At 42.2% G+C, this 15,798-nt stretch overlaps 1 protein-coding gene across 2 annotated transcripts in view; it reads right to left on the minus strand.

The window, feature by feature from the left end:
- trpm1a (transient receptor potential cation channel, subfamily M, member 1a) overlaps positions 1 to 14,943 on the minus strand; it is a 77,230-nt gene extending 62,287 nt beyond the window's left edge. For both annotated transcript variants that reach the window (XM_072552760.1, XM_072552759.1), the window contains exons 1-6: positions 14,627 to 14,943; positions 8,662 to 8,741; positions 8,346 to 8,538; positions 3,175 to 3,388; positions 1,855 to 1,979; positions 1,172 to 1,343 (exon numbers count right to left, since the gene is read on the minus strand). In XM_072552760.1, coding sequence (XP_072408861.1) covers positions 1,172 to 1,343; positions 1,855 to 1,979; positions 3,175 to 3,388; positions 8,346 to 8,538; positions 8,662 to 8,741; positions 14,627 to 14,707 — 865 coding nt within the window. In that variant the 5' untranslated portion in view covers positions 14,708 to 14,943. The remainder of the gene's footprint in view (positions 1 to 1,171; positions 1,344 to 1,854; positions 1,980 to 3,174; positions 3,389 to 8,345; positions 8,539 to 8,661; positions 8,742 to 14,626) is intronic.
- Between the last annotated feature and the right edge of the window lie 855 nt (positions 14,944 to 15,798).

Genomic DNA, 15,798 nt, shown 5'->3' on the forward strand with positions numbered 1-15,798 from the left:
TCTCAAGAGTGATGTTGTTCAAAACAGGACTGGGTCTACAGGACAAAATGAAGATCCCAAAGTTAATTTCAGGCAGCAGACCACCTACATAAGTCATGTGGTCATGGGAAAATTTCTGAAGTTGGATTTGGCATGTATTCACAGTTAAATGAATGTGCTGTCCCTGTCCTGGGAGTGTTTGATGGGAACAGAGTAGAGAGTGTGTTACATTTACCTTTCCCATGCTGTCCCTTCCTGATAAAGAGCTTATGCTCGAAGTATCGATTTTCCTGCTCCTCGGATGTTGCCTGACTAGCTGTGCTTTTCTAGCACCACACTCTCGACCCATGCTGTCCCTGTGCTGGGAGTGATTGATGGGGGACAGTGTAGAGAGAGCTTTATTTTGTACTTAACTGTGTGCTGTCCTGATTCTGGGATTGTTTACAGAGGCAGTATAAAGAGGGCTTTACTTTCAGTTTAAAAGAGCAGAGAAAGCTTTATGTTGTAACAAAACCTGTGCCATCTCTGTCCAGAGAGTGTTTGATGGGAACAATGCATTTTACTTTCAGTTTAAATGAGTACACAGAACTTCAAGTTTACTTTCTGTTTAAAAGAGTACAGGGAGCTATACTCTGTATCTAATCCTGTCCTGTCCCTGTCCTGGAAGTGTTTGATGGGAAACAGTGTAGATGGAGCTTTACACTGTATCTAACTTGTTGTGGAGGTGGAATGCTATGTTGGTGAGATTAGAAAGGTGAAATTGTCAAACTGGGAATAGTTCTGTTAACTTATAGAAAAGGTAAAATGTATTGAATTTTCAGAATGATCATTGATCCTCACTGTCAATTGTTGTAAAGTTGACATTCATTCCCTTTCCCAAAGGGAAACTGTGTGGATCTAAATTCCCTAAAGAAACATTATCATGAGCAATCAAAGAATCTCCAAACTTCAGATCAATTGCTTGTCTTATCAACTCTCGCTCACAAAAGCTCAAGAAAACTGAAAAGTATAGAAGTGATCTGGTGACAATTGAGTGATCCTTTGTCCTCCTCGCCTTATGAATATTCCCAGGCATAGGATGAGAAAGGGAAACTCACTGGCCACAGGGACTTGGCAAACTTCTTCTAACGTTAGCGACGAGCTAACTCGCAGTGCACACGCCAGGTACACCTTGTGCTGAAAATTTCCTTACGTGTGTTGATTTTCTGCAGGGAAATATGTTTCTCCAGTTGTCGACGGAGCCTAACCTCAGCTCCATACTTGCCCAGGCTGCCATTATCAGCCAGGATGAAGTGAGTGTGTGTGTTGCTCAGCACAGTCAGTTTACTTAGAGGGTTTGACATTGTTTGATAGGGTTTGGTAACCTGGAAAAAAAAGCAAAATATTAGTGATCTGTCCCCCTCCCCCAACTCTCAGTGACCTCCCCCCTTCCCCTGACCCTCAGTGACCTCTGCCCCTTTACTTTCAGTTGATACCCCGATCCTCAGTGACCTTTCTCTCCTCTGACCCTGTGACTTCCCCCTCTCCTGACCCTCAGTGACCTTCTCCTCTTCCTGACCCTCCCTGACATTACCGCTCTCCCTGACCTTTGGTGTTTTGTCCAATCACAGATTATTGGTGCCTGGCCCCACTACACTCAACACTGACATATCCACCCCAGAAGTTAAAGCTGACACTGGAGCTCTCACTGGAATCAGAAACTGTCTCAGAGAAAACATCCCATTATTACCTGGAGAGAAATCAACTCAAAGAGACCATGACCTTCCTGAGTTTGGGTTCCCTGGTCTTCAAGTCAGGTAAATCCTACCTTTTGGGAATTTGCACAGTTTGAGAAGTTTGTGATCTGGGGAAACAATGACTGCTTTTAATACTCACATCTTTCCCAATTAAATCCATTCTGTTCTCTACAATGCCCCAGGGAGAAAATCCAATTGCATAGATCCTTCCACGCGATTTGGAAGAATGATCTTTCAAGGCATCTCCTACATGACGGATCACACCTTCAAATCAACAAGAAGTATTTGTCAGCCCCAGCAGTGTTACTGACCACTTGCCCTGGGGAATGGGGAATTTGTTGGGATAGTAGGATGGGGCTAGGATATGGTGAGTGTGCAATGAATCTATAGAGAAGCATGTCGGGTAGATGGTGGGGAAATTGGGAGGATTGGAGTTTGGGTGGCAAAGTTTGGAGTACAGGTGGAGGTGAGGATACATGCAGAAGTGATGGGGAGGGGGGTGGGATACAGGTAGAGATGTGGGAGATACAGACTGAGGTGGGGGAGGGATACAGGTTGAGGTGGGGACACAGGCCAAGATTAGGTTACAGGCAGAGGCGGGGAATGGAAATCGTATATTGTTTGTGTTTAATTGTATGAGGCGAGTGCACATTAGTCTGAGCGTCACTACATTATATAACTGTACTTTTTGTAATGTGTAACTCTGTAGATAATAATTTCTGAAAATATGTAAAGATTAACTCCAATGCTATGCATCATTGCCCGGCTTTTAGGTGTGACAGAGGTATGAGCTAAATTCCAAAGAACAAGCAGGAATAAGAGGTGAAATAAGTTCAAGGAAAAACTTTAATTCCGATTTAACATCAGGCTACACCCCAGTCCCATGGTGCCTGCCCTGCTCCGGGCCACAGATGGGAATGTGGAGTGGTGTCTTCCAGATCACCTTTGCCTATTTGATTTGTCCAGTCTATTTGAAAGTTAAAACTCCCTATGACTTTTTTTAAAAGTACCAATTATTTGGATAATGATCTGTTTAATTGTTTAATGGCTATTACGGGGCCTTTTGTCTAGTGTCAGCCATGTTTTCTTTCCTTTTCTAATCTCCAAATGGACTGAGATTCTTAGCCAAAATCTTTTCTCATTACTGTCCTCATGCCATCTTTTATCCAAGACAAATACTTTTCCTTTTCCATTCTGTCTGCCTCTTTGAAATGTTTTGCATCCCAGAATATTTATTTCCTAGCCTTAGTCACCTTGTAACCATGTTTCTGTAATGGCGACCAGGTTAAAATCATTTAACTCTATTTCACCTCTAGTTCACATATGTTATAAATGCTTCAGGTGTGCAAATCTTCAATTTACTTTTAAACTAGCATTTTTTGAATGGACAATATTTGCCAATTCACCACTACCATGAAACTCCCTATCTCTTGTTGTCCCACTCTGTTTGGCCTCTCACCAGTGTTGACTCCAGCTGTGAATATCCAGGCTCCTGTTGTCATTGCTGCTTTGATTAGACCTTTGCCAAACACCTGCTTCAATTTAGGTTGAAGTTCAAAGTTCTGAAGTCCGCCATGAACAGATATGAGAAGCTTCGGAAGTTCTAGTTCCCACTCTGTGGTCATGAGCTGGAGCAGAAGGTCAGGCTTGGTGTCATAGGAAACACGAATGTACTGCAGGATCAGAAGTGGAGATTGAGGCAGAGCAAAATTTACAAATTAAACCTTCATCACAGATCATCCTATCCATTTACCACAGAACCTGAAATCTTCTTGATCTCAAAATGGATCCTCCTGCCCAAATTGAGCTTGATCTCAATCTAATCTAAAGTCACTGAATCTCCATAGGACACAGTTCCTGAAGGTGCTGACTCTCACTGGGATATAGTTCCTGAAGGTGATGACTCTCACTGGGAGACAGTTTCTGAAGGTGCTGACTCTCACTGGGATACAGTTCCTGAAGGGGCTGACTCTCACTGGGATACAGTTCCTGAAGGTGCTGACTCCCACTGGGAGACAGTTTCTGAAGGTGCTGACTCTCACTGGGATACAGTTCCTGAAGGTGCTGACTCTCACTGGGATACAGTTTCTGAAGGTGCTGTCTCTCACTGGGACACAGTTTCTGAAGGTGCTGACTCTCACTGGGATACAGTTCCTGAAGGTGCTGACTCTCTCTGGGATACAGTTCCTGAAGGTGCTGACTCTCACTGGGATACAGTTCCTGAAGGGGCTGACTCTCACTGGGACACAGTTCCTGAAGGGGCTGACTCTCACTGGGATACAGTTCCTGAAGGTGCTGACTCTCACTGGGATACAGTTCCTGAAGGTGCTGACTCTCACTGGGACACAGTTTCTGAAGGTGCTGACTCTCACTGGGACACAGTTCCTGAAAGTGCTGACTCTCACTGGGATACAGTTCCTGAAGGTGCTGACTCTCACTGGGATACAGTTCCTGAAGGTGCTGACTCTCACTGGGATACAGTTCCTGAAGGGGCTGACTCTCACTGGGATACAGTTCCTGAAGATGCTGACTCTCACTGGGATACAGTTCCTGAAGGGGCTGACTCTCACTGGGATACAGTTCCTGAAGGTGCTGACTCTCACTGGGGTACAGTTCCTGAAGGTGCTGACTCTCACTGGGATACAGTTTCTGAAGATGCTGACTCTCACTGGGACACAGTTCCTGAAGGGGCTGACTCTCACTGGGATACAGTTCCTGAAGGTGCTGACTCTCACTGGGGTACAGTTCCTGAAGGTGCTGACTCTCACTGGGATACAGTTTCTGAAGATGCTGACTCTCACTGGGACACAGTTCCTGAAGGGGCTGACTCTCACTGGGATACAGTTCCTGAAGGTGCTGACTCTCACTGGGATACAGTTCCTGAAGGGGCTGACTCTCACTGGGACACAGTTCCTGAAGGTGCTGACTCTCACTGGGATACAGTTTCTGAAGATGTTGACTCTCACTGGGACACAGTTCCTGAAGGTGCTGACTCTCACTGGGACACAGTTCCTGAAGGGGCTGACTCTCACTGGGATACAGTTCCTGAAAGTGCTGACTCTCACTGGGACACAGTTTCTGAAGATGCTGACTCTCACTGGGATACAGTTCCTGAAGGTGCTGACTCTCACTGGGATACAGTTCCTGAGGGTGCTGACTCTCATGGGGACACAGTCAGAAATATTTTTTGACCTCTATCTCTCCCCCTTTTCTCACACTCTTTATTTGTCTCTCATTCTTTAAAACTGAAATTTTTTGCTGGAACAGCAGCTGCTTCTCTCTTGGTTCCTTGACCAACACTTCATTCAAATTATTCAAAAAGCTGGTTTTATACAGATCAGTTTGTATAACTGCACTCCAGTTGAGTGAAACAGTGAATCTGGGTCACAATGGGATTAAATGATGGAATCAGCTTTAAATCACATTTTTGTAACAGAAATTTGGTCATAAACCTTCAGATCAGCACATGTCCCTGCAGGAAGATGAGATGCATCACAAACTCAATCCATTTGCTCACAATTAAAGCGGACAAAAGAAAACAACACATTTTAAAAGAGAAATTTGGTACAGAACTAGCAATAAAATTCCTCAGCCCCAATCCCATCCACACCATCCGAATACCTCATAAAAGCCCAATCTACTACATCACCTCACTGTGACCCAAATCCACTTCCCATTGCGAGTTCTACTTCACAGCAGATATGTGATAAACTTTAAGGGACTTGTTCATATCATTTCTGAAGTTACTGAATCACAGCATGTTGCCAGATGGTACAAAGATTTCAGTTTCCATCTTACTGAGCTCTCTTGCAGCATGATGGGCTGAAGGAAGTGTATTACAGTACATCCAAGTTACTTGGATTGAACTGAGACATGCACGTGCCTGTGATTGTACAGTGCATATGTAAATATAAGTGCTGTGATAAAACGTCATTGAATGCTGCAGTATCGTGTGACCCATGTCTCATGCATGTATAATAGGAGCTAACATCAGGATTCACATCACGATAGTTGAAGATCATCAGCTATCATTCCATGTCATGTCAAGAAGTCTAGTGGCATGATTACTCAAATATTAATCCAGAGTCTCACATTCAAATCCAACTGTAGAAGATGATGAAACTTGAATCTAATAAAATCTGGAATTAGGAATTTAATGGATGACCATGAATCCATTGTTGATTGGTGGAAAAACCCAATTGTGGTTCACTATTGCCCTTCAAGGAAGGAAACTGCATTCCTTACCTGGTCTGGCCTACATGTGACTCCAGACTGACAAAGATGTTGCTAAACTTAACTGCTCTCTGGACAATTAGGGATGGGCAATAAACACTGGCCGAGCCAGCAACACCCACATCAATGAATGAATGTTTTAAAGAATTATCACGATGGCAACATGGCAGTTAGCATCAAGGTTGGAACTGCATGGTGGCTCAATGGTCAGCGCTGCTGCCTCACAGCGCAGGGGACCTGGGTTTGATTTCAGCCTTAGGTGACCATCTGTGTGGAAACTGCACATTCTCCCCGTGTCTGTGTGGGTTTCCTCCGGGTGCTCTAGTTTTCTCCAATAAAAAAAATGCAGGTTGGGTGACTTGGCCATGCGAAATGCCGGGTTACAGGTGAAGGGGTGGATCTAGGTGGGATACTCTTCAGAGGGTTGGTGTAGACTCGATAGGCTGAATGGCCTGCTTCGACAGTGTAGGGATTCTATGAATTCTATTCTATGAATTGCTTATAAAATAATCCTCTCAGAATACTAAACAGCTCTGGATCATAAATCATTTGGATGACCAGCCACAAAAATTTACCGGAGTACAGATCTCTAATTTGAATAGACAGATTTACCTTCTTATTGCATAAAGTTTGGGCTGAAAAAGTGAGAAACCCTCTACCTCTTTTACAATAATACATTTCTGCTGTGAGATGTGACATAACACACAGCAGTCATCATTCTAATCTAACTCCAAGCTCCCTGTTTCTCATTCCTTGGAATAATTTGGAAAATTATAGGCCAATTAGCCTAACCTTGGTTGTTGGTAAAATTCTAGAATCCATCATTAAGGATGAGGTTTCTAAATTCTTGAAAGAGCAGGGTCGGATTAGAACAAGTCAACATGGATTTAGTAAGGGGAGGCCGTGCCTGACAAACCTGTTGGAATTCTTTGAAGAGGTGACAAGTAGGTTAGACCAGGGCGATCCAGTGGATGTGGTCTATCTAGACTTCCAAATGACCTTTGATAAGGTGCCACACGGGAGGCTACTGAGTAAGGTGAGGGCCCATGGTGTTCGAGGTGAGCTACTGGTATGGATTGAGGATTGGCTGTCTGACAGAAGGCAGTGAGTTGGGATAAAAGATTCTTTTTTGGACTGGCAGCCGGTGACAAGCGGTATCCCGCAGGGTTCAGTGTTGGGGCCGCAGCTGTTCACATTATATATTAATGATCTGGATGAAGGGACTTGGGGTAATCTAGCGAAGTTTGCCGATGATACGAAGTTAGGTGGACAAGCAGGTAGTACTGAGGAAGTGGGGAGGCTGCAGAAAGATCTAGACAGTTTGGGAGAGTGGTCCAGGAAATGGCTGATGGAATTCAACGTGAGCAAATGCGAGGTCTTGCACTTTGGAAAAAAGAATACAAGCATGGACTACTTTCTAAACAGTGATAAAATTCATAAAGCCAAAGTACAAAGGGATCTGGGAGTGCTAGTTGAGGATTCTCTAAAGGTAAACATGCAGGTTAAGTCTGTGATTAGGAAAGCGAATGCAATGTTGTCATTTATCTCAAGAGGGTTGGAATATAAAAGCACCGTTGTGTGACTGAGACTTTATAAAGCTCTGGTTATGTCCCATTTGGAGTACTGTGTCCAGTTTTGGTCCCCACACCTCAGGAAGGACATCCTGGCACTGGAGCGTGTCCAGCGGAGATTCACACGGATGATCCCTGGAATGGTAGGTCTAACATACGAGGAATGGCTGAGGATCCTGGGATTATATTCATTGGCGTTAAGAAGATTAAGGGGAGATTTAATAGAAACTTACAAGATAATACATGGCTTGGAAAGGGTGGACACTAGGAAATTGTTTCCATTAGTCGAGGAGACTAGGACCCGAGGACACAGCCTTAGAATTAGAGGGGGTAAATTCAGAACAGAAATGCGGAGACATTTCTTCAGCCAGAGAGTGGTGGGCCTGTGGAATTCATTGCTGCAGAGTGCAGTGGAGGCCGGGCGCTAAATGTCTTCAAGGCACAGATTGATAAGTTCTTGATGTCACAAGGAATTAAGGGCTACGGGGAGAATGCGGGTAAGTGGAGTTGAAATGCTCATCAGCCATGATTGAATGGTGGAGTGGACTTGATGGGCCGAATGGCCTTACTTCCACTCCTATGTCTTATGGTCTTATTCCCAGACAGTGAACAACAGATACATAATCATTAGGATCAGATTCATGTATTTAATTATCTTCATGAATATTTATTTACATTGTACCAAGTCTAATGCTTAGATCAAACACTTTGGGAAGGTATAACCAAATCCAGTGTCTCCAAGGTGGAATGCAAAGAAAGATTTTGGTGTTGATTTGGGTCAATATCACATGAAATTCATAATGTACAATTTGGTGTTAGTCCTTACCATGGCTTTGCTGGTGTGCCCACCACCTTGAAATTCCATGGCTCCATAAGCATCAGTGGGACTAGCCTGAGTGTGTTTCAGGGGTGTCCATTTCTCGGGCTGAACCACCTGCTTCTCCTCCTCTCCTGTGTCACTGGATGGGGCAATTGGAGCAATTGTGACATGTTGGCCAATCAGCTGACCACAGCCGCACCTTGGAAAAAGAGGGAGCTGAATTATCACATCCAAAGGAGACACTAAGTCACCAACACAACTTGCATTTAACCTTGAAACTTCATAACATTGAATGCCCAGCTCTTCAGAACTGTACTGTTACCTTTGTGGATCTTTGGGGTTCGGAATAACACAAATACAATCACGTTTCTGGAAATGTTTCTCGATCCAAGCTTTGTGACCCTGGAGTTAGAAATAAGAATTTTTAAATTCAAATTTTAAATTCAAATTAAATTCAAGGATATAATCTAGAGATAAAAAACAAGTTTATGTTGTATTGCAGTTTTCACAATCAGATGTCAGTGAAGGAGCATACACTCTCACCCCTTCAGCCCATTGCCTATTGTTCTGTTGCTAACAAAAAAAATGGAATCTCATTTGAGAAAATGTGGACTCTTATACTCTGATACCTTGCATTCATACAACATTAGTAACATAATTAAATATCTCAAGGTGTTTAACAATAGCATGCTAGATAAAAGCTGACACTGCACCATTGAAACGATTATTAGAGGTGACTGAAAGCTTGGTCAAAGAAATGGCTTTTAAAGATCCTCCTGAAGGAGGTGGAAGAGCAATAGGGAGATTTAGGGAGGGAATTTCAAAGCAGAAGGACTAGGAAGCTCACTGCACAGCTAGCATTGGTGGCAAGCTGAAAATTATAAATGAGTCACCTTCGACAGTTGTGGGGCTGGAGGAGAGGTAAAGAGGGGGCAAGACCATTGAGGGATTTGATCTCAAAGAGCCCATATAGGTCAGTAAGCACAAGGATGGTATGTAAATTGGACTTTGTGCTGACTTGGAAACAGGCAATAAAGTTTTGTCAAGTTGAATCAGATGGAGAGTGAAATTTGGGAGAATTTTGTCTCCCTAATGCTGCATCTATCCATTTCCTGCAAAATTAAGTCCTTTAGCTTAATATTTGAGAGACACACTGACACAAACTTATGACAAGTTTAACCATAAATCAAGGATTGAAATTAAATTCAAAAGGCATTTTTATTAATATTGAAACCAGAGTTTTGTTCTGTGGCTCTATTATTCCAAACCCACCGCTCCCAAGGGGAATTTCTTAACGCCGAGGAGGAATTGATGGAAATCACATGGGTGTAGGTGAAGGCCAAGGTTTCTGTGTAGTTTCAGGAGATTTTTCACTGTCCAAAACTACAAAGAAATCTGTAAACTCACACACCTGGATGTCATAACAGCCTCAGCCTTCCCTGGTGGCTCTGGCACCTACCCATTACAGACAGTCCCTGCCTCTGGCCAGCAGTTCCTGGAAACCTGGCACTCTAGCGACTAAACTTAATCATCAGTTTTTCAACTCAAAAGGAGTCTGGCCGTACCACAAAGTTAGCTGCCAGTCATGTGTCCAACTCATTTAAACAAGAATTACACACTGATCGGTCTAAGTAAAGCAATGTTCTAAGAATGGAAACACAAAATCAGAAAGTAAAATTTAAATATGCATCATAATTCTACCTTGATAATGAAATGTTAGTGAAGTTACATTTCAGACTGGGGAACAACCTCTGTTATAAAGTAGACCAAGTCTTCCATTTCTTCAACTTTCTCACCTTTAGTTCCTGGGAATTTCTTCAGTTCACTAACAATGTAGTTACAATGAAGTTAGAATACTTTGTAACTTCAGTGTCTCGTTCAATTTAGTGATCCGGTCCCATAATCAGGTTCTTGTTGTTTTCTTACAATTCTCCACGCCAGTGGATATGACCTTTGAACTCTGTGAGTCAAGTGTAGCCATTTAAGCAGCAGCTCATGTGACCAGGAATTGAAGAAGCTGTTTTGTTTGGCTCATGAGTTGAGCTGAAAGGTACATCCTTCTGTGACTTCATGACATCCTCTTGGTCTGAAGATTTTACTTCACATGTGAGATGAGGCATTTGTTGATAAGAACCCATCACCACCGTGCAAAAGGATCCTTTCACCCCACATCCACACTCCTGATGCTTAGCTGCTGCAATGATTGGCCAGCCACAGGAGAAAGTCCTCAAAATTCAAATTCACTTTTCAACTCGAGGAACCCAGGTTCATGTTCAACTGATTCGCCATAATTGGAACAACTGTGCAAATGTTCCAAAGACCCAGGTGAAAGCTATAGTTCTACATTCTCTCTAGATGAGGAATTACTGACAGGCTTGTAAATAGAGGTCACAGAAAAATAATCACAGTTTATCTGTCTAATGCATATTGACCTTAGTGTCATCCGTAAATTTATTAGCCCATCTTTCTAAGCCCTATCCAGGTCATTTATGAAAATGACACACAGCAGTGGCCCCAAAACAGATCCTTGTGGTACACCACTAGTAACTGAACTCCAGGATGAACATTCCCATCAACCACTATCCTCTGTCTTCTTTCAGCTAGCCAATTTCTGATCCAACCGCTAAATTACCCTCAATCCCATGCCTCTGTATTTTCTGCATCAGCCTACTGTGGGGCATCTTATCAAATGCTTTATTGAAATCCATATACAGCACATAAACCACTTTATCCTCAAACACCTGTTTGGTCACCTTCTCAAAGAACTCAATAAGGTTTGGGAGGCACGACCTACCCTTCACAAAACCGTGTTGACTATCGCTAATTAATTTATTTCTCTCTAGTTGGTTATAAGTCCTCTCTCTTGCAACCTTTTGCAACACTTTACCCACAATTGAAGTAAGGCTCACTGGTCTATAATTACCAAGGTTGTCTCTACTCCTATTGTTGAACAAGGGGACAACATTTGCTATCCTCCAATCACTATTCCTGTACACAATGATAACATAAAGATCAAAGCCAAAGGCTCTGCAATACTCCGGGTGTTCTGGTTTCCCCCCACAGTCCAAAGATGTGTAGGTCAGGTGAATTGGCCATGCTAAATTGCCCATAGTGTTAGTTGCATTAGTCAGAGGGAGTTGGGTCTGGGTGGGTTACTCTTCGGAGGGTTGGTGTGGACTGGTTGGGCTGAAGAGCCTGTTTCCACACTGTAGGGAATCTAAAAAAAATCCCATCTGGCCCAGGGGACTTAGCTATTTTCACACTTTCCAGAATTGCTTACACCTCCTCCTTGTGAACGTCAATTCTGTCTAGTCTAGTAGCCTTTATATCAATATACTCCTCGACAATATTGTCTTTTTCCTGTGTGAATACTGACCAAATATTTTCATTTAGCACTTCTCCTATCTCCTCAGATTCCATGCACAACTTCCTACTACTGTCTTTGATTGGCCCTAATCTTACTCTAGTCATTCTTTTATTCCTGACATACCAATAGAAAGCTTTAGGGTTTACCTTGATCTTACCTGAAAATGACTTCTCATGTCACCTCCTGGCTCTTCTTAGCTCTCTCTTTGGGTCTTTCCTAGCTAACTTGTTTTGAGCCTTCATGTCTCATCTTTACATAAGCTCCCGTCTTCCTCTTGACAAGAGATTCAACTTCTTCAGTAAACTACGGTTCCCTCACTTGAGCACTTCCTCCCTGCCTGATGTACACACTTATTAAGGACACGCAGTAGTTGTTCCTTGAATAAACTCCACATTTTAATTGTTCCCAATCCCTGCAGTTTCTTTCACCATCCTATGCATCCCAAATCTTGTCTAATTGCATCATAATTGCAAGTTCCTGGAGATGCTGACTCTCACTGGGATACAGGACATTGATTTAAGATGTTGAAGACAAAAGGATAAAATCTGTTTGAATAATTTGCTCATTCAGAAATTCATTAAAAATGCTTGTAGAAGCAGATTAATTGCGTCTTTCAACAATGAATTGAATAAATCCTTTAAAAGTTAAAAATGTGCACAATAATGGGAAGAGACGAAGAGAAGGTAACCAAATGGATAACTCCTTCAATAAGTCAGCAAAGTCCCATGGGTAAATGGCCACTTACTGTCATGTCATTGTATAATGCTACATGAATGAATTTGAGATCAGGCATCTATTTTTAAAAATAAACACCTCATTTGTTCATTTGATGAATTAACCTCTAACATTTGCTTCCTATAAATGTGTCCGTTATAATTCTGGAACACAAGACTCGATGAATGCTCCACACTGCTTATAACTTGCCTAGTCCGCAAGTCACATATTGACCACAACTAAGATGCTACATCAGTGACTGTTCCCAATTTATTTCTAGTCTGTTCTGACCAATGGCCAAAATGACTGAGTGGTCCTGTCCTGTCTCCCTGTGGCAGTTCTACAGTGGCCTCTGCTCAATACTTCGTAAAGCCCTACATCAAGATCAGCAAGTCAGCTCATGGGTGAGCAGTATCCCAAGGTGAAGAATGAGAACCTCCCAAAATGCTGTGGTCACAAATGGTTTTAATATTTCACCCTAATGTAGTATTGATCATTAAGTATTTCCACATTTCATGGTCAGATTCCTGTCATTCTAAACATTCTAGGACTTATCATGCTTAGAGTTAAATATTCCCTGATTGATATCAAAATCCAAATAGTTTTAAATGAGATTTGATTAAATTGCTTGGACAATGACTAATGTCTTTAATCCCTGTACTGACAACACGTTAAAGGGGAATGTGTTCAAACATATAAATTTGTGTTCAGAATTACTCACAAAGAATTGCCATCATAGGACATACTGTCATAAATCCATGCCAAAATCAGAAAACTGACTATTCCCAGCACATGGTTTCAGTTGTAAAGGAAGACAATTTGTCAATGTTCTTCTTTTCAGTTTAGTGTTTTTCTTGTTTTGATCTCATTATCGCTCATATCTTGTTTGTGAAGAGTTTCTCATTCTTTTAGTTTGCTGTAAGCTACAAATGCCAGGAGTCCTCCGTACTGTTCATGTAATCGTGAAAAGACAACACAGAGGCAGGTAATTGAAAATGTACTGCGTGAAGGTTGGAAGTTGTGATCTTGGGGTATATAGAACATGCATCAATCTCTTACATGCCATCCCCCAGTCCAACAGCACATTCCTCAACCCCCAGTTCCTCACTGCCACCCGAAACAAACATTTTCTTAAATCCATTCTTGAGATGCAAGTGTCACTGTCAAGGCCAGTATTTGTGTCCTGTTCCTAATTTCCCTGTTATCTGAGTGCTTTATTCAGGCCATTTCAGAGGGCAGGTAGAAGTTCACCATATTGTTCTGGAGTCATATGGAGGCCACACTAGGTAAGGATGACAGGTTTCCTGCTTTAAAGGATGCTCATGAATCAGATGGGTTTTTATGACAATCCATGCTATTTAACAAGTTTTTATTTATTCCAGATTTTTAATGAAATAAAATTCCACAGGTTCTGTGACGAGACTTGAATTAATTTCTCCAGTATATTAGTCCAGGCCTTTGAATTAATTATCCAGTAACATTACCATTGTACAATCACCCCTATGAGGTCTCTTGACCACCAACACCCCATTCCCCCCTCCACCCACGCCATACATACATACACACACCTCCCCATCCAATATCCACACAATAATCCCTCAAAAGGGCCAGCGAACATTAGCCTCTGCTTATTTGGCATAAGATCACTGGAATGCCTTCAGTGTTTCTGTCTTTCCCCCTCCCAATAATCACCTGGATGTTCACACTTTGAACTTTGTCAGTCAGTTTTGCTGGAAATGTGGAGAATTGGATGTGGATAGAATTAGATTGTCAGTGATATCCTCAACTGTCAAATAGCCTGTTACCGATCACTTCCTTGGCATAACTGTACAAAGCACAAGAGAATATTAGGTGACCTGGAAATCAGACCCAGCAAGAGTGAGGAGATTGGGAAATAAACATGCTCAGTTTAATTTTAAGTCAATGTCACACTTACACATGTAATAATCGTAAAAGGGCTTGTATGATGCAGTTATCATAACAAAACCTGTCCCTTAATCAGACACAAACTGGAGGAAAATTTAAGTCTTTAAATCTGTCTCAAATTATAAAAGATTGGACCTGGAATGGATCTGGATCCCTCTCCTGTAATGGTCTCCTTAAGCTCAGTTCTACACTTGATTGATTGATAGTTAAGCACTGTTTATACACAGGATGATGAAGATGAATCAACAGCTTGGACTGTGACTACCACCGTGTTACTCACCTTCTGTGACCCAGATATCGTACGTTTAATGGAGGTGCGTTTCAAGGAGCCACTTGTTTGTTTCAAGGAGTTTGTCAGCATCCTTCCTCTTTAACAGCCGGCTCTACTTGCTCCCATTGGACCTGCATCTTCAAGGTGGGCTCAGTTTTCACTTGTACTCAACCAATGGGTGCCGACACACATTACACGGGAGGAAAATAAAAAAAAGAGATGGCAGCAGCCTGACAGAGACAGTTGTGCAGAAAGTAGATCAATGGAGCACGGGGCAATACATCAGTCCCACTCTGCCCCAACTATAATCAGGCTTAAATCAGCTTCCGACCACAACGGCTGTAAGGAAGGAGATTTAACAAATGGTGATTGGAAATAAATCTACTTTGCAGAGTGGAGATTTTGTACACGCACAGGAGTCAGATGGAAATAATTTATATCATCAGGAAAAGAGTGAATGAATTAAGCAGATGGCCAACATTTGTTGGAATGTAATGTTAATGATGAGCTATATGCTGAGAGTTAACCAGGGCACCCCCGATAGTGCCCAGTCCACAACAGGGATGGATTTACAAGGCGCAATCATAATTTACTGAATAAGATTAAATTAAAACGGTTGCAGGTAAAATGATAGAATGTTTCTGATTGACATTTTGCAGATAGTGTAAAATTTCTTCAGGATTTTACTGGAACTCAGTGATAGTCATAATTGCTGCCACTTGAGGATTTTTCCAAAGTATTCATGAGAGATCAACAGCAACATCTCTGCCTCATATTCCTGTCAGTAACCACAGTAAAACTAATTGCTCCAGCACCAAAACGGGCCATTCAGCTTAACAAATTTCAAATGACCACCTTCTCCATGGAGGCTGTCATTAATACAAAGAAAGAAGCCATTCAGTCCTTCTAGTTCATACCAGGCCAACTAATTCTACTCCTCACAGCCTTTCGTAACCCATCAAGTTTAATCCCACTCTTCTGCTCATTCTCCCTACCCTTTAATATACCAAATAAAAACAAAACACAGTGGGTGATAGAGACCTATAATAAAAATAGAAAGTGCTGAAGAAACTCAAAGGTCTGGCACCATCTGGGGAGAGAAACAACTTCTTGAAGAGTAATTATGGATTTGAAACATTAACTCTGTTTCAACGGTGCCAAATTTCTCCAGCACTTTCCAT

The sequence above is a fragment of the Chiloscyllium punctatum genome, chromosome 33, assembly GCF_047496795.1.
Source record: "Chiloscyllium punctatum isolate Juve2018m chromosome 33, sChiPun1.3, whole genome shotgun sequence".
Classification (NCBI taxonomy): domain Eukaryota; kingdom Metazoa; phylum Chordata; class Chondrichthyes; order Orectolobiformes; family Hemiscylliidae; genus Chiloscyllium; species Chiloscyllium punctatum.